The sequence below is a fragment of the Meriones unguiculatus genome, chromosome 2 (genome assembly GCF_030254825.1).
Source record: "Meriones unguiculatus strain TT.TT164.6M chromosome 2, Bangor_MerUng_6.1, whole genome shotgun sequence".
Lineage (NCBI taxonomy): Eukaryota > Metazoa > Chordata > Mammalia > Rodentia > Muridae > Meriones > Meriones unguiculatus.
The window spans coordinates 82,592,003-82,617,264 of NC_083350.1; the positions used below are offsets into that span (position 1 = coordinate 82,592,003).

At 39.7% G+C, this 25,262-nt stretch overlaps 1 protein-coding gene across 2 annotated transcripts in view; it reads right to left on the reverse strand.

The window, feature by feature from the left end:
• Positions 1 to 12,153: 12,153 nt before the first annotated feature.
• Xrcc4 (X-ray repair cross complementing 4) overlaps positions 12,154 to 25,262 on the reverse strand; it is a 214,697-nt gene continuing 201,588 nt past the window's right edge. For both annotated transcript variants that reach the window (XM_060377747.1, XM_060377748.1), the window contains exon 8: positions 12,154 to 12,714. In XM_060377747.1, coding sequence (XP_060233730.1) covers positions 12,612 to 12,714 — 103 coding nt within the window. In that variant the 3' untranslated portion in view covers positions 12,154 to 12,611. The remainder of the gene's footprint in view (positions 12,715 to 25,262) is intronic.

Genomic DNA, 25,262 nt, shown 5'->3' on the forward strand with positions numbered 1-25,262 from the left:
TATTATTCCACTGAAGACCATACCTTCACAACATTGGGTAGAGACTTCAACTATGTTAGGAGGAGTCACAGTTTAGTCCACAATGAGGGATGATACACAAGAGACTGTCCAACTAGAGAGCCTTTCCTGGGTATTAGCAAACTCAGAAGGAAAAAAGTGAAAGTGGGTTATTGTAAGATATATTAAGATAGTAAGAACATAGTAAATGTGGAATCTTCTATTGTCAATGTTGTAGAACAACTAAGATGAAACTTATGAAGGGCGATGGAATTTAGTAATCTTGGTGACATGAGGAACTCTCCGGTTCTGTGGTAGAAATGACTGCCCCATTGCCATGGAGTTCAACAGATCATAGGATGTAAGCTTCCAACATGGTTTGTTTGAGACAGTGGTCTGGAAAGTTAGCAATATGCTAAATGCTGGGTTATTCATAAATGTTAGAGAATAATAACTTCTGTAAAGAGGCCAGCTCAATAAGAGTACATGGAGCAGAGAGGAGAGGCATTAAAATGGTGTACTTCTCTCGAGGTGCTTTGTGAGCGTACACTTCAGATGGCCATTAGAAAGGGTAATTGGAGTAAGACAACAGAGAGAGAAGATGGGTCCCCTGGCTTTCTGTCCATCCTTGTGGTGCCCTCACTCTAAAAGTGGACAACTGCTATATAGTTGTTAGACCTACAATTGTTGTCACAGCAACTGTTGTCACAGTCTGACAGCAAAGCCCCGAGAAAGTTCCTATCTATTGCCCTTTCTGAAATTAGAAATTAGAAAAAAAAATCCATTTATTTAGTTTTATCTGCTCAGACTTTTGTTTTTGCTTTGTATTAGTGACTGCATTTCAAAATTATACAATTGGTAGTGTATCTAGAGGGCAGAGATTTTTGCTCTTGATGGACACAGTTCTCTAATTTGAGTATTATGGAGCAAAGCCGAGTGGTACCTGAAAACATAAAAGGCAGACCCACCCTATTGGAGAGTGCCAACTCCCGACACTATGAACAACACTCTGCTAAGCTTGAAGACAGGAGCCCGACAGAGTTGTCCTCTGAGAGACTCTGCACAGCATCACCTCAAAACAGATGGTGATACTCACAGCCAAACATTGGTCGATGCATAGGATGCTTGTGAAAAAGTGGGAGGAAAGAGAAAAGGACCCAGAAGTGACAGGAACACTACAAGAAGACCAACAAAGCCAACTAATCAGGGCCAAGAGGGTCTTTCTGAGACTGAAGCCTCAACCAAGGACCATGCATGGACTGGACCTAGGCCCCCTACAAGGATGTAGCGGTTGGGCAGCTTGGGTTTCAGGTGGGTAGTCTAGTAAGGGAAGTGGGGACTGTATCCACACAAACTCACTTGCTAGCTTTTTGATCACTTTTCCCTGGTGGGACTGCCTTGCTAGGCCACAGGGGAAGAGGTTCAGTCCTGATGTAGGTTGATGAGCTGGGGTAGATGGGAAAGGGGGCTCCCCTTTTCTGGGAAAAAGGGGGAGGGGGGAAGAAAAGGGGGTAGGACGGGAGAGGAAAAGGAAAGGGACTACAAGGACATGAAGTAAATAAACTAAATAAATGAGAAACAAAGAAACAAATAAACAAACAAAGCCAGACACTGAGAGTTTTGTTGCATGCTTTATGCAGGAACACAGAAAGGGGTAGTATCTCATCCTTCTAAGACAGAAGACATCAGGCTTTCCCATGACCCAGAGCAGAAAATCATCCTGGCATTCCCTGAGCTGAGGAGGATACAGCATGCAATAGAGTCATTTTATCTCTCTTACTTTTTCTTCTTGCAGGTTTCCTTTATTTTCACAGAAAGTAGGGTCTGATGGCCTAAATTAAAGACGCTTACTTTGACTTTCTGGATTCGGGGACACCCAGAATCAGCAAACCTGGAAGCTCACTGAGCTTCCAGTGGTTGCTCTGAAGAGCTCCACAAGCAGGCAAATATCCCATCAGTTTGCAGCAGGTTCCAGAACAATTGACTTGAACGGGAAGATCTGTTAGCTTTTGAGCAGAGCGGTTGTATGAAACAAATTTACTGTACAGTAAGCTATATTTCCTGAGGTAACTAAGTTCCCATCTAATGGGCTTAGAGTGCAATTCTGAAGAGCCATAGTGCTTTCTGCACAAGAACTTGCAAGCGCCCAGTGCAGCCTTCGGCACAGAATTCCCCCCCGTGTACACACAGTTCTAGAAATCTATCGCAGGCTATTCAAACATTGCCCTCCCCTCTCTTCACCTTGCTCTAAGCTTATACCTCTGGATTGTTGTTAACATTTAAAAAAGATATTTATAACTGCATTTTGGCCACCTTGTAAAATGAAAGAGAACATTGTCCAGGCGCTGAAGGTACACGCCAGTGCTTTTATCAAGTCAGGGGCCTGCTCTGCAGCACTAATTGGAAACATGTGTTGAAAATGCAGGACAGGGTTTTCAGAGGTTCTTTAATTGAGAAGAATAAAATAAGAACTAACCTCACATTTCTTTTTGAGGCCAGTCTGTTGGAGTTAGCTGTTCTATTAGCAGGACTGATGGATGACTCCGAGGGCCAGTGCTGGCAACTGTGTCTAGGTTGCCAGGATGCTGGTAGTTGTTTTATTTAAGACCTTATCAATGGTTCTACTATGTGTTTAAGCAACATTATAGAAGACTTGGCTGCAATTGCTTCTCTGACAATTACTTGAAGGATAATGACAGAAAGCATAATTGATTTCAAAGACACTGGATGACCTACTCATGAAAGTTTTTTGAATTACTGTATCAGAAGCTAAATCCACAATGTCTCACCAATATGACTGGCTAAACATGACTTGAAAGAGGACAACCACAATAGACAAGCTTCAATAGACAATAAACATGACTTGAAAGAGGACAACCACAATAGACAAGTGGGCAGGGGAAAGACAGTGAGGCCTCACCCTACACTAAGACCTACAGGCAACAAAGGAATGTGGAAAACGGGAGTAGTCTTCCCCAGGGAAGAGCACATCAATTGGTCATGCAATACAAAAGGGCCACCCCTGAAAACATACACATGCAGGATTATACAGACTGAGCTGGTTACATGTATGTAACAGGAATTAATTAAAATGGATGGTCAAGAATTTGTAAGAGAACAAAAAGAAGTGTATAGGAGGGTTTGGAGGCAGGAAAGGTAGGGGAGAAACAGTATAATTATATTATAGTCCCAAAAATAAAAGAAAGGAAAATAAGTTACTGCAAAAATCATCCAAGAAGTGAAAAAGAGTGACTCTTCATGCACTTGCCCCCTAAGGTCTTTGGGCTGGCTTGTGGCCCTTGCTCAAAAGATGATGACAAATATTGTCTCAAGCTCTGTTTTGAAATTGGAAACAAAACATAATTTGACATTTTTTTAAGGAGTGCTGTTTCTGCCACTGTTTGCTTGGGGGAGGGGTACTCTGTCCCTTCTAACGGACGTGGGATCGAAATCTCATGGAACAAGTAGCAGCTCATACTGTTTTCTTTCAGAGTGTAGACCCTCTTTCATGCTCCTCCATATTAACAACATTTGACGGGGACCAGTTTGTGGAACCAACTCCTTCTTTTGTCCTTTACAAAGACTAGATACCGAGCTAACTGCCTTAAGAATGAAATGATTATTGCTTCCAAAATCACAGTTCCACCTATAGCCTCTAGAAGGAGGTTTCTAGAGAAATGAATTAAAGATAACAGAAGCAGCCATCATTTCAAAGGTGTACACAAGTAGCATTTGGTAAGAAATGAAGACTCAAAGCAGGACTGAGGGTGGTCAAAAGAGAAAGTTAATTCTATCAGAACCTATAACACTCCTAAAATCATCACTGAAGATGTGACCAAAGCTCCAGGCAGAGGCAGACTGAGTCCCTCCCAGCTAGTTTTCAGCTTCCAGATTGTTAGAAAAATTTAATCTGTGAATGTTTGTTGGTACGAATTGAAGTTAGAACATTTCCAAAGGAGCTGGGAGAATTTAGCCTGCAAATGTTCCTGGGTGTGAAGCGCAGTTTGATGATGTTCTACACATCACAGGGGGAATGAGATGCACAGCCTACAGACAAATCTGAACCCCAGGAGCACATATGGTCGTGCCTGCCCTCACTTTACCTTCACAGTTTTCACCGGAACACTGATCCACCTAATTCACTTCCTTACTTCTGGCGAGAATCTTCGAGAGCTGTCCATTCACTAATATTTTCACTCCTAGTAACAAATTCAGGATTCTTATTTGGTAAACTGTCTATCTCCTAAACCCCATGGTTCCTTCCTACAACAAAGTACTAATCACGCTACATATATTCTTCTGTGCTTCATTTGGCACAGGTGTCTCTTTAGACAAATTTCAAATATTCTTGAAGAGGGGTTAAAAAACTTCACTTATGTCCTACTTGCACCTCCTTGGTCTCTAATCTCCTTGAACTCTCTCAAGGAAATGAAAGTATAATAATATTTTAGGGTGCTAATGGAGAAATGAACTTCAGAAATGGAAATATGTAGGGGCTGGACAGACGGCTCAGTGGTTAAAAGAGTTCTCAGCACTCACATCATGTGGCTCAAAAGTACCTAGAATCCCAGCGCCTGCCAATCCCACTTCTTGCCTCTCCAGGTACCTCCATTCATGCAATACCCAACATCTCCCTCCCTCCCTACCACACACACACACACACACACACACACACACAGAGAGAGAGAGAGAGAGAGAGAGAGAGAGAGACCAAAGGTAAATCTTTTTTAAAAAAATTATTTTATCACTTTACAGCCTGATCCCAGCCCTGTCCCCCTCTCCTCCCAGTTCTGCCTTCACACACTTCTCCCTCCACTCCCTCCTCTCTTTCTCATAGAAGGGGAATTCAAAGAGGCACCAACCCACCCAGGCAAGTCAAAGCATAACTAAGAGCATCCTCTCCTAAGTGTACCTGACAAGGCAGCCCAGCTAGGGAAAAGGGACGCAAAGGTAGGCAACAGTCAAAGACAGCCCTTACTCTCATTACTAGGGAACCCACCAGATGACCATGCAGTACATCCGGTACATATTTATAGAGGTCTAGTTCCAAACCATGCAAGCTCTTTGGTTGGTGATTCAGTCTCTGTGAGTCTCCATGGACCCATGTTTGTTGAATCTGTAGGTCATCTTGTGGTGTTCTTGACCCTTCTGGGTCCCTCAATCTCTCTCACTTTTCCACAAAACTCCCTGAGCTTGGCCTATTGTTTGGCTGTAGATCTCTGCATCTGTTTCCATCAGCTGCTGGATGAAACCTTTGAGAAGACAGTTACACTAGGCTCCTGTCTTCAAGAATAGCAAAGTATCATTAATAGTGACAAGGGTTGGCTCTCTACCATGGGGTGGGTCTCAAGTTGGGCCAGCCATTGGTTTGCTATTCCCTCAATCTTGGATTTATCTTTATCCCTACACTTCTTTTAAGCAAAGTCAATTTTGGGCAGAATGTTTTATGGGTGGGTTGGTGTCCTTCCCCCTCCACTGATGTCCAGCCTAGCTATAGGAGGTGGTGGTTCCAGGCTCCATATCTTAGCTATGTTCACCTCATAGGCTGCTGAGGTTCTCCCTGTCCCAGAAATACTACCCCACTGATTTCCCTTCTCTCCATGGTCCTCCCCTCCCTTTCCATTTTCTCCCCACACCTGATCCTTACTCCTATTACTCTTTTTACTTCCTTTCCCACCCAGGTCACTCCATCCATCTACTTCAGATGTCTACTTTATTTCCTTTCCTGAGTGAGAGTCAAGCATCCTCCCTTGGACGCTCCTTGGCTTCTTTGGGTCTGTGGATTGTAGCATGGTTATCCTGTACATTATGGCTAATGTCCACTTATAAGTAGGTAGAGACTATATGTGTCTTTTGGGTCTGGGTTACCTCACTCAGGAAGATCTTTTCTAGTTTCATCCATTTGTCTGCAAATTGCATGATGTCCTTGGTTTTAAAAGCTGAGTAGTATTCCACTGTGTAAATGTACCACAGCTTCTTTATCCATTCTTTGGTTGAGGAACATCTGGGTTGTTTCATTTCTGCCTATTATGAATAAAGCTGCTATGAACAAAGTTCAGAAAATATCCTTGCTGTATGGTAGATCATCTTTTGAGTATAGCCCAGTAGTGGTATAATTGGGTTTTAAGGTAGATCTACTCCCGATTTTCTGAGAAATAGCCAGACTGATTTCCACAGTGGTTGTACAAGTTTGCATCTCCAACAGTAATGGAGGAGTGTTCCCCTTGCTCTGCATCCTGGCTAGCATGCCCTTTAGCTGGGTCTCCACATCCTCAAAATTACTATCAATCAATTGTGGGGTTTTTTTGGGAGGGCTCTTTCTAGTAAGATTAGACCTCTTTCAGTATTGGCTTCTTAGCTCTGCTCTTGATCCTAGGGCTCTCCGTAGCTGCCGAATGGGTTATCAGGAAGAATTGCAATATGAGTGACCAAGGCATCCAGGCTATCAAGGACTAATAGAAAGCAGCAAAACACAAAACAAACAGACAAACAAAAAACAACAAAAAACCCACGAAAACAACAAAACAACAAAACAAAAAACAAAACAAACAAAAACATGTTTCTTATTTTTGCTTTTCCTTACATGTAGTTCTGAAAAAAAAAAATCCAAAGAGTTTCTTCCAAGATCCTAGTGGGAACACATGACATCCACATGGTTGCTATCTTGATAGAGCATCTGAGAGTATCTTCTTTCCTGATTTGTGTTGTGTCACACTTTCTGGATGTCTGGATTATATCCCTGAGAATATTACTTTCATTAAAAGCCTGACTCATTCTCAGCTTTTGGCAAAGAGCACAGCTCACTGTCTCTTTGAAACTGGGAGTAAAAGTAAATCTTTTCTCCTTTTAGCTGATTTTCCTAACTCATTCATCACAGTGAAAGAAACCAACGTGAACTTCGTCTCTAATATTTTGGGAAACATATACATATAAACCGTATATAGAAGGCTCTTGTATAAGCAGGTCCCACAAGTATTGTTTAATCTACCTGTGTCTGGTTGGCTAGTATATCCCAGATCACCACTGAATTGTAAACTCCTCATAAAGAAAACAAATGGGTCAAGATTCATCCATATACCTTCAACTGGTTCTCTGACCACCAAAATCTCTCCTGCCTTCTGTGAAAACAAACAAACAAACAAACAAAATCTCTTATGAATATGAAGGTTAGGGTGATTCTCTGCAGAATCAAGAGTCTTTATGGTTAATGAGATCTTGGTGTGGAAGTCCATTCTGTGGGATTGTGGGATGAGAATTTTAGATGAATTTCTTCAAAGAACAGAAGAAAAAAATTAGGAGGTGATCAATAAAATTCATGTTGAATTTTATTCAAATGTGGGTAATAAAAATAATGGATAAACAAAAGGATTATACATAGGTAGGTAAAATATGATCAAGTATAGCCTGGATAGTGTTTTATATTGAGGAGATAAGTGAGTTACTGGTCAGGAAGAGAGAAAGTGGATGATCATTTCAAGGTATCCTTTTTATATTATTTTTGATACTAGTTACAGTTTATTAACTTTGTATCTCAGCTGTATCCTCCTCCCTCATTCCCTCACAATCCCACCCTCCTTCCCTCATCTTCTCCCTGCCCTTTTCCAAATCCACTGATAGGGGAGAACCTCCTCCCCTTTCATCTGACCCTAGCTTATCAGGGATCTTCAGGCCTGGCCACAAAGTCCTCCTCTGTGGCCTAGCAGGGCTGTGCCTCCCTTGGGTGTGTGTGGGGAGGTCAAAGAGCTAGCTATTGAGGTCACATCAGAAATAGTCCCTGTTCCCCTTACTAGGGTACCCACTTGGATAGTGAGCTACCATGAGCTACATCTGAGCAGGGGTTCTAGGTTATATCCATACATGGTCCTTGGTTGGAGATACAGTCTCACAAAAGACCCCTGTGCCCAGATATATTTGGTCCTTGTGGAGCTCCTGTTCTCTCTAGGTCATACTAACTCCCCCTTCTTTCATATGATTCCCTGTACTCTGCCAAAGGTTTGGTTATGAGTCTCAGTATCTGCTTTGATGCACTGCTAGGTAGAGTCTTTCAGAGGCCCTCTGTGGTAGGCTCCTGTCCTGCTACTTGTTTTCTCCTACATCCAATGTCCATCCCATTTGTCTCTCTAAGTGAGGATTGATCATCTCACCTGGGGTCCTCTTTCTTGTTTATCTTCTTTAGGTGTACAGATTTCAGTATGCTTATCCTATCTTTACAATTAGGATACAGAGAAAACCATTTTAGGTTAACTCAGGGAACATCTATAATGAAATCGTATGCGAAAAGAATTTGCTAGAAAATTTCAGAACCCTTGTGCAAAACTTAAATCCAGACAACAGTCATAAATTTGAGCAGGAAGCGTCTTCTGCATCATCATTTCTCCTAACAATATCATTAGGATGAGGCAGAAATGTAACTGTGTTTTCTGAGATTATTAGATCATAAGTAAATTGAAGAGGCTTACTTTGAATGCAGATGTGAGATGTTTATGATGGAACCTATAAATGATGCTGAGTATAGGCATAAGAGAGACATGAAAGGACAAGGGCTGATTTTTCTGGGCCGTGTCTAGCAAACATCTCATTGGCCAACAGGTTTTCTTTTTCCTTATTCTCAGATATCCTTAACGGCCCCCTGAATTCCCAGTTAATAATAGAGGATTTCCAGCTTCCCAACATGCAGTCTTGTTCTGAGGTGCCCCAGGCTACATGTACTACTCTCCGAGCTTAACAGCAAAGGTGCTTACCTGTATTGCTCACTACCACATCCAATGCCAAGAACAGAAACTAGCACAAATGGTCACCAACTGTTTGCAAAATGAATACATTTATCCTTTATTTCTCTAGATGGCCCAATTTTGTACTTTGTGTAGAACCTTTCTGTAGTAAACATTTGTTGAATCAGACACCTAATAAAGAGTTGCTTGGTTCAAAAACACAGTCTTGTCTTTTATAAAATTGATTACAGGACATGGAGCAATGCTTTTCTAAAATAGATCTCTGACATTTTAAAACCACATAATAAAGACACCTCTGCTTGTGCAGGAACTTGTTTCTTCCCTAATGATCTCGGGACCATATGTGATGCCATCCCCAAATTGTAAATTTTATACTGAAAAATATCCCTCAGAAATGAAATCCATTTGTTTTAGGAGTGAAGATACTACCATGAAAAAGTCACGATGCATTCAAACTGAGTCTCTATGCCTTACAGTCAGACAGTGGTCCTCAGAATACTTTCTTTTGGAACATAGACATTGAAAAGCATGGGCATACATGTGGTTTGGAGTGGCAGGACCTGACCACCTTGTAGAGTGCTTTCCACACTGTGCACAAAGCAGAATGCCATGCCTTTCCTGTCTCCACAAGATATGAACAACTTGTTATAAGCTGAATGCACTCTTTTTAACCAACTGAATCAACAGAACACACCAATGCATAAAAATATCCATTGCCCTACAAAGATATAATAAAAATTAAAAACTTTCAAACTATGATGAACTCTATGGGTGTTACTCCTAGTATTACTTTGGGAATTCACCCATAACTAATTCTCATTTATGCTACAGATACTGGTCGTGTACTTTTAATTGGTTGTATTCTGTCTCATATTTAAAAGTCTCTTGGAAAGATCAAAGAAACATTCATCTTAGATTATAGAAACTCAACAGTATTGTAACATTCCTGCATGACTAAGTACAAATTTATATTTTAGAATTATATTACAATTGGCACATTTATAAAATATATATGTGTGTGTATATATATATATATGTATATATATATCTTCTTAAATATAAGCTACCAAAAATTGAAATTTGGAGCTGGGCACAGTGGTACATGCCTATAATCCCAGAGGTTGGGGAGGCAGAGGCAGGAAGATCTCTGTGAGTTCAAGACCAGGCAGGCTACAAAGTGAGTTCATGACAGCCAGGCTACACAGAAAAACTTTGTCTCAAAAAACAAAACTTAAACCAAAAAACAAAAACAAAACAAAAAATTGAGATGTGATAAAATTTCTTAATTTTTTTTTCTGTAGCTCAGGCTAACTTGGAACTCACTAAGTAATCCAGGCAGGCCTTAAATCCACTGCAATTTCTCCAGCTTTGCTTTCCCTAGTCATGGGAACATAGGCATAAGCCAAACATGGTTAAAATGAAGGAACATCTCTCTGTCTCTCTCCTTCTCTTTCTCTCCATACATACACACACAGTGTGTGTACATGTCTCTTTATAACTTTTTCCATTAACTTTGGCAATAAAAATAAATAGGTGGAATTTAAAATCATATAAAACTTAAGGTGAAGTTTAATGAAGAGCACAGTATCGAGGACTGAACCTAGAGTAAGTAATCAAGCATTTAACTAATGAGCAGAGAAGAAACAATCAGACAAGAAGCCTAAATAGTAGATGGCCAGAATAAAGGAGGACCATACAGAACATATGCTTTTCCACAAATCAAAAGAAGAAAGCAGAAGTATGAGATTTATCAAACATGCTCATGACAAGGAATGGACCAAATACTGTATTTGACAGCATGCTTTACACAATAATTTTGATAAAGGGGATGGATCTCATTTGGAAAAATGATGACAGAATGAAAGTTTAGGAAGTTGAATGGTAAACAGTAAAAAAAAATGTCCTGGGTTTTGCTGGTGATCGGTATGCATGATTACCAGCTTTCAAGAAGGGATAGGAGCTCCACAAGGACCAAATATATCTGGGCACAGGGTCTTTTCTGAGACTGACATTCAACCAAGGACCATGTATGGATATAACCTAGAACCTCCGCTCAGATGTAGCCTGTGGTAGCTCAGTAACCAATTGGTTTCTCAAAGTGAGGAACAAGGACTATTTCTAACAGGAACTCAATGACTGGCTCTTTGGTCTCCCCACCCCCGAAGGGAGGAGCAGTCCTGTTAGGCCACAGAGGAGGGCTTTGCAGCCAGTCCTGAAGATACCTGATAAAACAGGATCAGATGAATGGGGAGGAGGTCCCCCCTATCAGTGGACTTGGAAAGGGGCACGGTGGAGATGAGGGAGGGAGGGAGGGACTGGGAGGGAATGAGGGATCGGGACACGGCTGGGATACAGAGTTAATAAAATGTAACTGATAAGAAAATAATAATAATAAAAAAATAAAAAATTAAAAAAAAGAAGGGACTAAAAAAAATGCTATTGGGTTTTTTCCTCCAAATGGTTACATTTATATATGTAAGCACTCACAGAAGTTTTTCTTTCTTATTGAATTTCATATAAGTGTGCAATGAAATATGATCAATTTGCTCCCAATTTCTCCCCTCCAATTCCTTCCTTTTTCAATATGTTCTCCTCCAACATTTAGGTCTATTCTTTAAAAATAACCCATTACATTCTCACCAGCAATGGAGGAGGGTTCCCCTTTCTCCACATCCTCTCTAGCATGTGTTGCCACTTGAGTTTTTGATCTTAGCTATTCTGATGGATGTAAGGTGAAATCACAGGGTCATTTTGATTTGCATTTCCCTGATGACTAAGGATGATGAGCATTTAAGTGTTTCTCTGTCATTCAATATGCCTCTATTGAGAATTCTGTTTATCTTTGTACCCCATTTTTTAATTGGATTACTTGACCTGTTGCTTTTTAACTTTTTCAGTTATTTATATATTCCGGACATTAATCAATGAAGGACCATGCAAGGAGATAAACTAGAACTCCTGCATGGATGTAGCCTATGGCAACTCAGTCTCCAAGTGGGTACCCTAGTAAGGGGAACATGGCCTGTCTTTGACATGAACTCAGTGGCTGACGCTTTGCTCACTTCCCCATGAGGGATAAGCAGCCTTACCAGGCCACAGAGAAAGACAATGCAGCCAGTCCTGATGAGACCTGATAGGCTAGGGTCAGACAGAAATGGAGGAGGACCTCTCCTATAAGTAGACTGAGGGAGAGGCATGGGAAGAAAAGAGGGAGAGAGGGTGGGATTGGGAAGGAATGACAGAGGGGTCCACAGCTGGGATACAAAGTTAATTAACTGTAAATAAGTAAATAACTAACCTGCTAAGGCCAGTTAGTCTGCCAGTGCATGCATGGGTGGGAGGCCATCAGTGAGACATGAAACACCCACCAGTAAACACTTCAGAAAGACAAGTTCCTTCAATAAAAACTTTCAGTTAAATAAAATTCCTTTAAGAACACATGCTTTTATTAACAACCAGGTTTTCAATTGTTTACATACAAGATAATGATATATTTTATATATGTCATGTCATAAATTAAAATGTTCAAACATGTTGCTTAAAGTACAATTAATAAAGAATTGGAAACTTTTAGAACAGATATTTTTCCCCTATTTCCAAAATCTTCCAAGAGTCATTAGAAAGTTAGAATATTATGTAAACAAATATGATAAATGTGTCCCTTGTAACAAGACTCAGATTTAACAAACAACATGAATGGTTGAGGAAAGTGTCCCTCTGTCATTCAGTTTGGCTGATATTTGTGTAATTCATTGGATGCATATAGTGAAGTTGGAAGACACAGACCATTGCTGCTAAGTTGAAAGCCTGTCTTTCCATTTAAAAGAACTGAATAGAGAACAAACTTTGATGAATACCAAAGTTGAGTTCTAGTGCTTATATCTAATCAAGATCTTCTGGGCTGCTGTTTCTCAGGGTTTCTAAAGACATGTTTTCAGCTGAGGTGTTCTCTTCTTTTAAGGTCTGAGGCAGTGAAGAGTCAAGCCTGGAGTAAAAAGAAAATCAGGATAGTTACTTTCAGTTTTTTTTTAAAAAAATTTCTAATTAAATTTTTAGTTTTTCCTTTTATTAAAAATACATTCTTGTGACCTCGTTGTTTTAAAATATATGCTGAGACTCACAGCCAAACACTGAGTAAATACAGGGAATCATATGAAAGAAGGGAAAGGTAGAAAGACCTGGAGGGAACAGCAGCTCCACAAAGAGAGCAACAGAACCAAAAAATCTGGGCCCAGGGGTCTTTTCTGAGACTGATACTCCAAACAAGGACCATGCATGGAGATAACCTAGAACCCCAGCACAGAATTAGCCCATGGCAGCTCACTGACAAGCGGGTTCCCCAACAATAGGAACAGGGACTGTCTCTGACATGAACTCATGGGCTGGGTCTTTGATCACCTCCACCTGAGGGGGGAGAGCAGCCTTGCCAGGCTACAGAGGAAGACAATGTGGCCTGTCCTGATGAGACCTGATAGGCTGGGGTCAGAGGAAAGGGGAGGGGGACCTCCCCTATCATAGGACTGGGGGAATGATATAGGAGAAGAACAGGGAGGTTGAGATTGGGAAGGGATGGCGGTTGGGGCTACAGCTGAGATACAAAGTGAATAAACTGTAATTAATATGAAAAACTAAAAAAAAAAAAAAACCTAAAAAATAGATTCCTTTTCTTACATAATATATCCTGATTACAGTTTTCCCGCCCTCTACTCCTCCTAGTTCCTCCCCTCTTTCCTTTCCATTCAGATCCACCAATTTCTGGCTCTCACTAAAAAACAAACTGGCTTAAAGGGATAATAATAAAGTAATGTAAGATCAAACAAAAACGAACTCATCAGAATAGCACCAAATAAACCAACCAGAGAAGAAGGCACACACACACACAAACACACACACACAATCGCAAAAATAAAAAAAAAAGAAAAACAGGAAAAGAAACAAACAAAAAACAAAACAAAAGAAACCAGACAAATTCATTCACACAGTGAGTCTCCCATAAGATCTCTAAGGTGAAAGTTATTACAAAAGATCTTATATGCAAAAGATCTGTAAGGTAAAAGAAGAAGAAAATAAATAAATAAATGAATGAATAAAATAAAAAATAAAATTAAATAACAGCAAAATAATCTGAACTTCAACGATGTTGTGTAGTTTGTTTTCTGTTGGATATCTGTTGCTGGGCACACAGCCTACCCGTAAGATCATTATTGTCAGAGACAGCCCCCGTTCCCTTACCAGGTGATCCACTTGGAGACTGAGCCGCCATGGGCAACATCTGTGCAGGGTGTCTAGGTTATCTCCATGAATGGTCCTTGGTTGGAGTATCAGTCTCAGAAAAGACCCCTGGGCCCAGATTATTTGGTTCTGTTGGTTTCCTTGTGAAGCTCCTGTCCCCTCCAGGTGTTACTATCTCCCTCTTCTTTCATAAGATTCCCTGCCCTGTGCCCAAAGTTTGGTTATGAGTCTCAGAATCTGCTTTGATACCTTGCTGGGTAGAGTCTTTCAGAGGCCCTCTGTGGTAGGCTCCTGTCCTGTTCCCTGTTTTCTCTATCTTCTGAGGTCCCTCCCATTTGCCTTTCTGAATGAAGACTGATCATCTTACCCAGGTCCTCCTTCTGGAGGGGACTGGAGTCCACAAGAAGAGCAACAGAACCTCCAAAAATCTGAGAACAGCAGTCTTTTCTGAGACTGATACTCCAACCAATGACCATTCATGGAGATAACCTGGAACCCCTACACAGATGTAGCCCATGGCAGCTCAGTGTCCAAATGGGCAGTCTAGGAAGGCGAAGAGGGGACATGAACTTAGTGGCTGGCTCTTTGATAACCTCCCCCTGATCAGGGAGCAGCCTTGCTGGGCCACAGAGGAAGAGAATGTAGACTGTCCTGATGAGACCTGATTGGCTAGGGTCAGATGGAAGGGGAGGAGGATCTGGGGAGGGGCATGGGAGGAAATGAGGGAGGGAGGGTGAGATTGGAAGGGGCTGAGGGAAAGGGCTACAGCTGGGATACAAAGTGAATAAATTGTAGTAAATAAATAAATAAAAATAAAAAGAAAAATCATAGCTTTCTTTCTATTTTTTTTAAAGAGTAGTTTGTTTCTCCAATGAGACTCCAAAGAGGAAACAAATTTTCATTCGTAAATGGTTCTCAATTAGAGACAGCTTCTGGGTTAGGGATGGGGTCAGCTCTAGGACCCCATATGGTGCAGACCCATACAGGCCCTGTGCATGCTGCCTCAGTCTCTGTGAATTCACATGTGCATCCATAATGTTGATTTAGAAGGCCTTATTTCCTTAGTCTCACATCCCCTCTTGCTTCCTCATCTGCATGGTTAATCCCTGATGAGAGGCATTAGGTAGAAACATCTTGTTTATGGTTGAGGCTTCTGAGTTCTCTTACTTTTTGAATATTTTCTTGATATGTGTCTCTGTATTTGCTTTCCTTCTTAGTATCTACGTTGTCTCTCTATTGTTGTATGCTCTCATCACATGACTTTCCTCTAGTAGCCAGCTGATCAGTTGAGTACCTGTATATAATTAATGACTCAATATCCATTGCAGATGTTAATAAAATATACTTGTTCACATAATTTATTGGCCTACATATTACACAGTAAACCAAATTTTACTTAGATTCTATTTAGATATATTAGTAAAACAGTAGTTCACTGGATTTGGTGTGTACGTTTAAGTATAGTTCCTATAAGACATTAAGAAACTGTTAGTGGATAAATGTTGAATAAAATATTAAGATATCCTGGTTACAGCAGAATAAAAATCCAAGGAAATGCAGAGATATTAGCTTTGTATGATTATGTTAAAATCCCTGCACCTACATTTAGCTGCACAGATTATTAAAAATGAATTCACCATCCAGTCTTCCTTGGCCTCTTCACTAAGCACAATTTAGCATGACTGGCTACCTCTAACCTGGGGTGTGTCAAGCTTATGCCACTTTATCCAAGGGCAGACAAGCTGGTTATGCCAAGGTGCCAAGGTGCTAGGTGTGAGTGTTGTCATGATGACAAGTGCCACCTCAGGGATTAATGGTAAATGCAGCTGCAACTACCACAGCATGCAGCCAAATACCTAAAGTCTATTTCATAAAAGAAAAAATAATACTGTTGTATAAACAACAGCTTATCATTACCTGCATGCACACACCCATTTTTCCCTGGTCTGAGAAGTCTTAATTGCTTTTAACTTTCTTGGGCAACGTAGATGTTTAGATATGAGGAGAGATGAAGCACAGCAGGTCATTTGCTTGCAGGGAGGATATTGTGGAGGGTGCTTACACAGGAACAGAGAAAAGGAAAGGCATCTAGAGTAGATGGCAAACATGGCTGTCAGTGCCTTTTCACTGGTCACTAAAGCAAATGGAGAAGCTGAAGAGAAACCCAGAGAAGAGCCTATCAAAGGAAAAACGTCCTGACATAAACAATGGAGCTCAAAACTGCAGAGGTGGACAAAGAAATGACCAAAAGGAGACAGAGGAGTGGTTCTAGACAGCAGCTAGGACGTTGAGTATTTCTTTAAGTGTTTCTCTGCCATTTGATGTTCCTCTATTGAGATTTCTTTGTTTAACTGTGTATTTCATTTTTTAATTGGATCACTTGCTTTGTTGCTTTTTAACTTCTTTAGTTCTTTATATATTCTGGATATTAGCCCTCTGTCAGATATAGGGTTGGTGAAGATCCTTTCCCAGTCTGTAGGCTATTATTTTGTTCTGAGGACAGTGTCCTTTGCTTTACAGAAGCTTTTCAGTTTCATGAGGTCCCATTTATTAATTGTTGATCTTAGACCCTGTGCTGTTGGTGTTTTGTTCAGGAAGATGTCTCCTGTGCCAATGAGGTCAAGGCTCTTCCCCTTTGAGGTCAAGGTTCTTTTTCTTCTAACCATTTTAGTGTGTCTGGTTTTATGTTGAAGTCTTTGATCTACATGGGCTTTAGTTTTGTGCAGGGTGATAAATATGAATATGGATCTATTTGCATTTTTCTTCATGTAGACATCTAGGTAGATCAGCACCATTTGTTGAAAAGGCTGTTTTTGTTGTTGTTGTTGTTTTTGGTATGGTCTTAGCTTCTGTCGGTGTATGGATTTATTTCTGGGTCTTCTATTCAGTTCCATTGATCCAACATTCTGTTTCAATGCCAATACCATGCAGTTTTTATTACTATTGCCCAGTAGTACAGCTTGAGATCAGGGATGGAAATCTCTCCAGATGATCTTGTACAGGATCGTTTTGGCAATTCTGGGTTTTTGTTTTTCCATATGAAGTTGAGAATTTTTCTTTAAAGGTCTGTAAAGAATTGTGTTGGTATTTTGATTGGAACTGCATTGAATCTGTAGATTGCTTTTGTCAGAATGGCCATCAGGGAGATGCAAATCAAAATGACCCTGAGAGTTCACCTTACACCCATCAGAATGTCTAAGATCAAAAACTCAAGTGACAATACATGCTGGAGAGGATGTGGAGAAAGGGGAACCCTCCTCCATTGCTGATGGGAATGCAAACTTGTACAACCACTTTGGAAATCAGTCTGGTGCTTTCTCAGACAATTAGGAATAGGGCTTCCTCAAGATCCAGCTATATCACTCTTAGGCATATATCCAAAATATGCTCAAGCAAGGTTATTTGCTCAACCATGTTCGTAGCAGCTTTATTCATAATAGCCAGAACCAGAAAACAACCCAGATGTCCCTCAACGGAGGAATGGCTACAGAAATTATGGTACATTGACACAATGGAATACTACTCAGCAATTAAAAAGAAGGAAATCATGAAATTTGCAGGTAAATGGTGGGAACTAGAAAAGATCATGCTGAGTGAGTTTTCCTTGAAGTAGAAAGACACACAAGTGGATACTATACCTATAATATAGGATAAACATACTAACATCTGTATACCTGAAGAAGCTAAGCAAGAAGGAGGACCCTGGGTAAGATGATCAGTCCTCACTCAGAAAGGCAAGTGGGATAGACACTGGAAGAAGGAGAACACAGGAAACAGGGCAGGAGCCTACCTCAGAGGGCCTCTGAAAGACTCTACCCAGCAAGGTAACAAAGCAGATGCTGAAACCCATAACCAAACTTTGGGTAGAATGCAGGAAATCTTATCAAAGAAGGGGGAGACAGTAAGACCTGGAGAAGACAGGAGCTCCACAAAGAGTACAACAGAACCAAAATATCTGGGCCCAGGGGTCTTTTCTGAGACTTATACTCCAACCAAGAACCATTTGTGGATATAACCTAGAACTCCTGCTCAGATGTAGCCCATGGCAGCTCAGTACCCAAGTGGGTACTGAGTAAGGGGAACAGGGACTGTCTCTGACATTAACTCAGTGGCAGACTCTTTGATCACTTCCCCCTGAGGCGGGGGGCAGCCTTGCCAGTCCACAGAGTAGGACAATGCAGTCAGTCCTGATGAGACCTGATAAGCTAGGGTCAAACAGAAGGGGAGGAGGACCTCTCCTATCAGTGGACTGGAGAGGGGCATCTCCTATGAGATTAAGAAGGGAGGGTGGGGTTGGGAGGGACTGAGGGAGGGGGTTACAGCTGGGATACAAAGTGAATAAACTGTAATTAATATAAAAAAATAAAAATTTAATAAAAAAAAGTTAGCAGCTGGAGCTGTTGTTACTTGAGCCAAATTCTGGCTCTCACTGTAATGTTTACTTCTGAAGCTTATACTTTCGGTCAATTATTTCACCCATTATTAATTATCTGGTCCTGAGAAAAAGAATCTGGAAGGATACTATTATGCTTAAGATTTACCATAGAGAAGAGAAAATCGTGTTTTCTCCCAGGAAGAAAGGGTATCAAACTCCCAGATAGCAGCCATCACATATTCACTGCTGAACCATCACCCAGCCATCTCAGCAAGGTAGCTTGAAGGCACTGTTCTGCTTATGTTAAAAAAGTCCATACAGTAAAGCTCTGTTTTACTCTTTATTCTCCCTGGGTTTGAGTGGTGGCATATGAATATCTCCCTGCAAGCGCATGTACAGCACACACATCAGTATATAAAGTGAACATTTAAAAAAACCCATATATTGTGAAGCATTGCTGAAGCATGTCCGTAATCCTAGAATACAGGAGATGAAGGCAGTAAGGTTACATGTTTGAGGTAGCCTGGGCTAGTTTGCAGGTATATATTAAGACTCTGTCTAAAAAAATAAAATCTGTCTTACACAAAACTCAATAGATGTCAAATATCGAATGGTTTAACTTCAGGATGCATCAACTCAAGTTTTCATGAAAAACCTAAAAAAAGGCCCACAGAAAACAGCAAAACCCTACACAAAGGAACAGCAAAACTGAATCAAAATATAAGGTACCCGCTAAGATCATGCAACCAGACAAATATCAAACCAACTTTAACATAGTTCCTTTCATGCATTTTACAAGAAAATTTATGAATTGGTAAGCTCAATATATTACTATCATTTAAATATAATACATAAAGAATGAATGTAAAGATTTGACATCACCTAGTTACTGGTTTATTTCCAAATTAGAAATTAGTACTTTGAAATATATCAAATTTTCGGATGGGAACAGTGGCTGGACAATTTCTCGCTGACCTTATAAAAACCAAGGCTTCTCCTAAACAAATTAAGGGACGGAGTCATCAGGACGCAGGAAAGCAGAGGCTCACACTGTCTGGAACTCACAGGTCTAGACGTGTCACTTAGCTGGCCCAAGAAAGTGAAAAAGGAGAGGCAGCCTGGCAACCAATGTGGTAAACAGGGGCATTAGTTGGTTTCAATTAAACTCATAGCTATCTCCGAATCCTCATGGCACTGCTATTTAAACATGGGCAAGAACATACAAATGACCCCTGAAGCATATGATGTTGAATAAAACAGGAGAAGAATAACAAAAGTAGCTATATTTGACCCTATAATGCACTTAATAATTTATAGACATTCTAAAGAACAAAAATCTCCGTAAAACTATCTACAATAGATTTAAAAATAAGATTATCAGGAACTAATGTATGGCTAGCAGGTAAAAACATCTGCCACATGACTGATGACCTGAGTTGGATCCCTGGAACCCACCGTAATGATAGATGGAGAGAACCAAAACCACAAAGTTGTCCTCTGAGTTCTGCATATAATTTAGTTTAAAAACCAACCATTGGATAACTACACCCATAATCCCTATGGATGGAAGCGCTTGTACAGACATTTCATAAAAATAAACTGAACGATTTCTGACGCCTGATAGACTTATTTGGATAAATAATATTGTTCGGGGCAAGCAGGTAATTAGTAGACTAGCTTCCTCATGCTTTAAAACCTGTCTCGAATATCTTCAACCCACTTTGTGTACTTACTGGTTTGTATTGGCACAGGAGGTATTTGCTTCTGTTGCTCAATGCACTACACATAAAACCTTCTTGGGAGGGTTCTGCTTTATTTTACCTGGCAACCTGTTTGGCACGCAAATGTTCCAATGATTGCATATATTAACAATGACAAATGACAGCATGAATGATGCAGACAGTGCTGAGGAGAGGCTTGCTAAAGTCAGACAGTTCACCACCACACATCAGTGGATGTGGTACCAAGCAGCCAGGCAGCACAGCCAGGGTGTTAGGCTCTGTCTTCCTCGCTCCAACATCAACAGTGCTTATTCCACACCAGTTCATGGCGACTATTGATTTCTGTGTTTCCTACAGGGGATGCTGCTATTCTCAGGAGGGCAGCATGAGTGTGACTATGGTTTGTCTCAAAAATTGTCTCTTCAGATGTACTTTAAAAAGGAAGGAGACCTGTGGTGTAAATGTTACTAACTCCTCTAATTATGGAAGATAGTACATAACAGAAGACATGAAAATCCTTCTGTAATTAAATTTTTAAGTAAAATGAGAGCAAAAATATGTAGTTTTCTGTATTTTGTAGAAAATTATATTATATATATGTATTTGAAGAAATATGTGTGCACATATGTGCACATACATAGATGCTCATGTGTCTAGAAGAGTCGTAGAAGAATTTGGAGTGCCAGAGATCATAGCTGCATGACTGGGAAACAGGGATGACTGGTGCTAGATAGCCTCCTAAAATTCGTGTCTATTTAAAAAAAGCAACTTACTCAACAATTGCATTTTTTAAAGTGTTTTAAGAAAAAAACAAACAAAAGAAAGTTTCCAAAAAAGTCTGGCACTGGGTACTCTTTTCTCTCCATCTCTTAAGCATCAGCATTCCAAGAAACCAATGTTCTCTGAACAGTCAACATGGGCTTGCTTCCCTGAGGATATAATCTATTGACTAGAACTCCAGAATTTAATAGTCCAATCAAAGGAAATGGAAACACAGAAAATGAACTCCACATTTAGCCAAGCCTAGTGCTGGAGCCCTAGTAATTGCATGGTGAGATGGTCATATGAGCTGTGGAAGGCCGTGCTTTCTCATGAACCCAGGGCCAAGGATGGCTTCCCCATGGTGTGCAAGGAGCTGCTCTAATTCCCATGGCTGACACTGTGACCCACACAGTGTGGCAACAACTCCATCACCTGATAGTTAGGAGCCTGAGTTAAAACCAGGAAGCTGCCGGAATAGGCAGTCCTTTGCAGGTTCTGGTGGAGAAGAAACTGTTTCGTCTTCTAGAAATCTCTCCCACTTTCAAGGTGGGAGAGTACACTTTATTACCTCACTACCACATTTTCACTTTCTCTCACTTTTCCTCCTGATTCTACCACTTACTGATTTCACTAGATCCACTTGGATAATCCAGTATTGCATTTGTGCTAATCTAAAGCTAGTTTATTTGCAACCTCAACACACCCATGAACTTAAATTTTGGGTCCATGTGGTCAAACATAGCCTCTGAGTCCAGGGATTAAGAATTTGGTCATTTTGGAGTGGAGCATTATTTTGCTATCATTCCCCCATTCAATTTGTTAGGGCTCAATGTTGCTCCAACCTACCAGGATAAATACATTTCAGGAAAGGTAATTAGAGGAGGAGGAGTAAGAGCAGGGTATGTAAAGCCCAGAGCTGAAAAACTAAATTAATCGTGGACTGGTTGGTGACAGGAGGTCCACAAAAATACCTACAGAGCCAACTAACCAGGCCTAGAGGGGCTTGCTGAGACTGAAGCCTCAACCAAGGGCTATGCAGGAACTGGACCTAGGTCCCCTACAAGGATGTAGCAGATGGGTAGCTTAGGATTGATGAGTCCTCTAGTAACAGAAGTGGGGACTGCTTTGAACACAGACTCACTTGCCAGCTTTTGATCACTTTCCCCTGGCAGGACTGTCTTGCCTGGCCACAGAAAAAGAAAACACCTCTCAGCCCTGATGCAACTTGATGAGCTGGGGTGGATGGGAAAGAGAGCTCCCCTTTTCTGAGGAAGAGGGGGAGTGAGAAGGAGGGAAAGTGGGACTGGGAGGAGCAGAGGGATGGGGCTACAACCAGGATGTAAAGTGAATAAAAAATTTTAGTTAAAAAAAAAAAAAGAAAAGAGAAAGGCATCTGCCAGACACATGCAAGATGACCCAAAAGATCACAGAAAATACATCTGGGGTCATCTCTAGAGATTAATGGAACCAGAATCATTGACATGGCCTGGCCAAAGGTTTTCTTACTTTAAATTATGAGCTTACACAATTACTTTTCGAAGTACTTTCTGAGTTTATACATTTTTTTTTATTCTAACACTTTCATTTCTTACAGCCAATAAGAGTTCCAGAACACATAAGTAACAAACACCAAGAAAGGGGTACAACAATTTGTTTTCTCTTTTCTTCCTTCCTCTCTGCTTCCTTTCCTTGACTATCCTCCCTCCCATTCTCTTTCCCTTTCATCTTTGCTCCCTTCTCTTCCTATATTCCAATACATGTTCCTCTTCCTCAATTTTTCTTCTCTTTCTTTCTTTAAGATTTTATCAGAATCTTAGGAAAGTTTCCTTTTTCTTGGTAAGTTAAAAATCATGGTACTTATTTTATCACAGCATGGCTATCTGTTAAACAATTTCTTCATACCAAACCCCAAATGTATACATTTTATGTATATGACACTGTGTATACATAGATGTAGTTACATTTTTATCAGAAATAATCACATTTCAATTCTGCAAGACCTTTCTATAATTTTTAAGAATCAAGAAAAATGCACTTAAAGGGTAAAATTAAAAATGAATGTTCTGGAACAAAATTTTTTTGCAGTGTTCATCCAACTCTGTGTACATAAGAGCAAACGAGGAAGCCTGACAGGCCAGAGATATGAAAATTTCCAGGCCATTTGACAATATATCTGGAGATATATTTTTGTCAGTATTTTAGTTTCCAATGGTGCTAATCTCCCTGTTTTAGGACTGAGGGTGAACTTCAAATAGAGAAATATTTAATAAGAGTAGTCTCTTTCTTTAAAAAATATTCTTTTTTTCTGTATGTTTTGAGGTATGAATGAGAAATGAAAATATTACAGCTTAGGAATAAATAACTTTGACTGATTCATTATTATAATGTCACCATCTCTGGAAACTCCAGCTTATGTTAACTTTTATGAGCCTCAGAGTTTCTTCACTAGTAGAAGCATATCATAACTTATTTTAGAAGAGGTGTGAGGAGATATAATAGAATATAACCATAACTACATCTATGTATACACAGTGAAATATACATAAAATATATACATTTGGAGTTTATACATTTATATATTTAGAGTTCATTTTAGTGCTTTCAGTCCATTTTACTGCCATGTTTGAAAGAGACAAGTTGTGGTTAATGAATGAATGGTCTTTCAGTCTTCATGGCTGTGGTCTCAATAGGAAATGCTAGTAAATTTCTAGGCACACACATTCTCAGATCCTAACCATCCTAAGACTCTAGGGTATCGAATTTTCCCTTTACATGATTCAGTAAGTTATCATTCCTTGTTGTTGTTAATTCTTTTGGAGTGTTTTAAATGTAAATATCTTCTAGTAGGCCACTGAAAAACAAGTCAAAGATGAAATACAATCTGCTCCACATACCTCTCACATCAAGAGGGGATTACCTACCAGTCTCTCAATAATCAACTAAGAAACAGAATCAATCAGCAACAATTAAAATATTAAAGCAAAAAAATAACACTTGTTTGGAATTAGAAAATTTACATATATAAAATTTACTCCATAAAAACTTAAGAAAAAAACCATGGAAAATATTGACCTTGGTTGCCTAGTCTGCTCATAATAACCTTTAAATGTGTATGTAACTTCTAACTTCTTCCAAACTATTATTCTACAGGAAAAAAAAATACTTAATTACCGTAAGTGGACTTCTAAAGTACACTTTTTGTTTTTTCATAACAGAAGGTTTGTCAGAAAAAGAACGTTTGATATTTCCCATTCTACCACTGAACACTTTTCTAAAGGTGGACAGTTTGTAACTAACTCTCAGAAACCCCTTACAGAACTATTCATAACAGCTGGAATTTCTTTACAGCAGCAACCATGGCTTCTACGAGTTATTTTTTTTTTAATATGTCGAAAACTTAAAACTCAAGAAATGCTTTTTTCTTCTATAAAGTTCGTTTGAAACTCAAGATACATTTTTCAATTAATAACACATACAAAGACTTCTTGACCTATGACATAGATGAATTATTAGAAAATAGTACTCATAAGAACTTAACCAATAGCAAAACATCAGAATGTGTTTTCATATATTCCTTCAACATTTTAAAGTCTCAGGCATTATGTTAGCTCTTGATAGAAAAGACTGAAACAAATCTTGTACTTTGACAATCTTCTCATTGAACTGAGCAAACGTATAATTAAACAACTAAGCTAGGCTGATGGTGACAAAGGTGTGAAGTATTGACTTGTAGGGTTTAAAGCTTATTTAAGCCTGATATACACTGCTAAGGAGAGGCCTTCCTTTTCTTTAGGGAAGGCCCCTCTGTATTTAAAGATATATAAATCCCACAAAATGCTATGTGAGTAATCTACAGAATAGTTATCACTTACCCCAGCAGAGATACTTTGCTGTTATTGATGCAAAGCAATTGTTATTCATAACAGCAATAAAGTTTTTGTCACTCTAAGCAACTTTATAACAAAATAGTTAACTGATATATCAGTCCACTGAATATTTGTAGGATATTTTTATGTGTATTTTCAGTCTATTTTATTATACTCACACATTACTAGATCCTTCTTTCCTGACAAGCTCAAAGCAAATAGCTAAAATTTTAGTGAGACTTTATAAGCTGTTTTTACTTTTGCATGTTTCTTAGGCATACAAGATTTGATTACTATATTCTCATGATGGATGAGAACACTGGCTCTCGGGTTCCATCTAAAGCCACCGTGCTGACCTTTCTGTATTATCTTTTGCCTTGGTTTAATTTGTGTTCAGTCATAAATACCATAAAATAGTAATCCAATATCTGGCATAAATAAATACCGTATTTCCTATGATTTTTAAGAAGATTAAAAGCTCAAGCACAGAATTTCTAGATCATGAACCACATTTGTTTTTCTGTTTGCTATCTAGTACATCTGTAACGAAGACCTGAAAATTCAAAGGAATTAATGA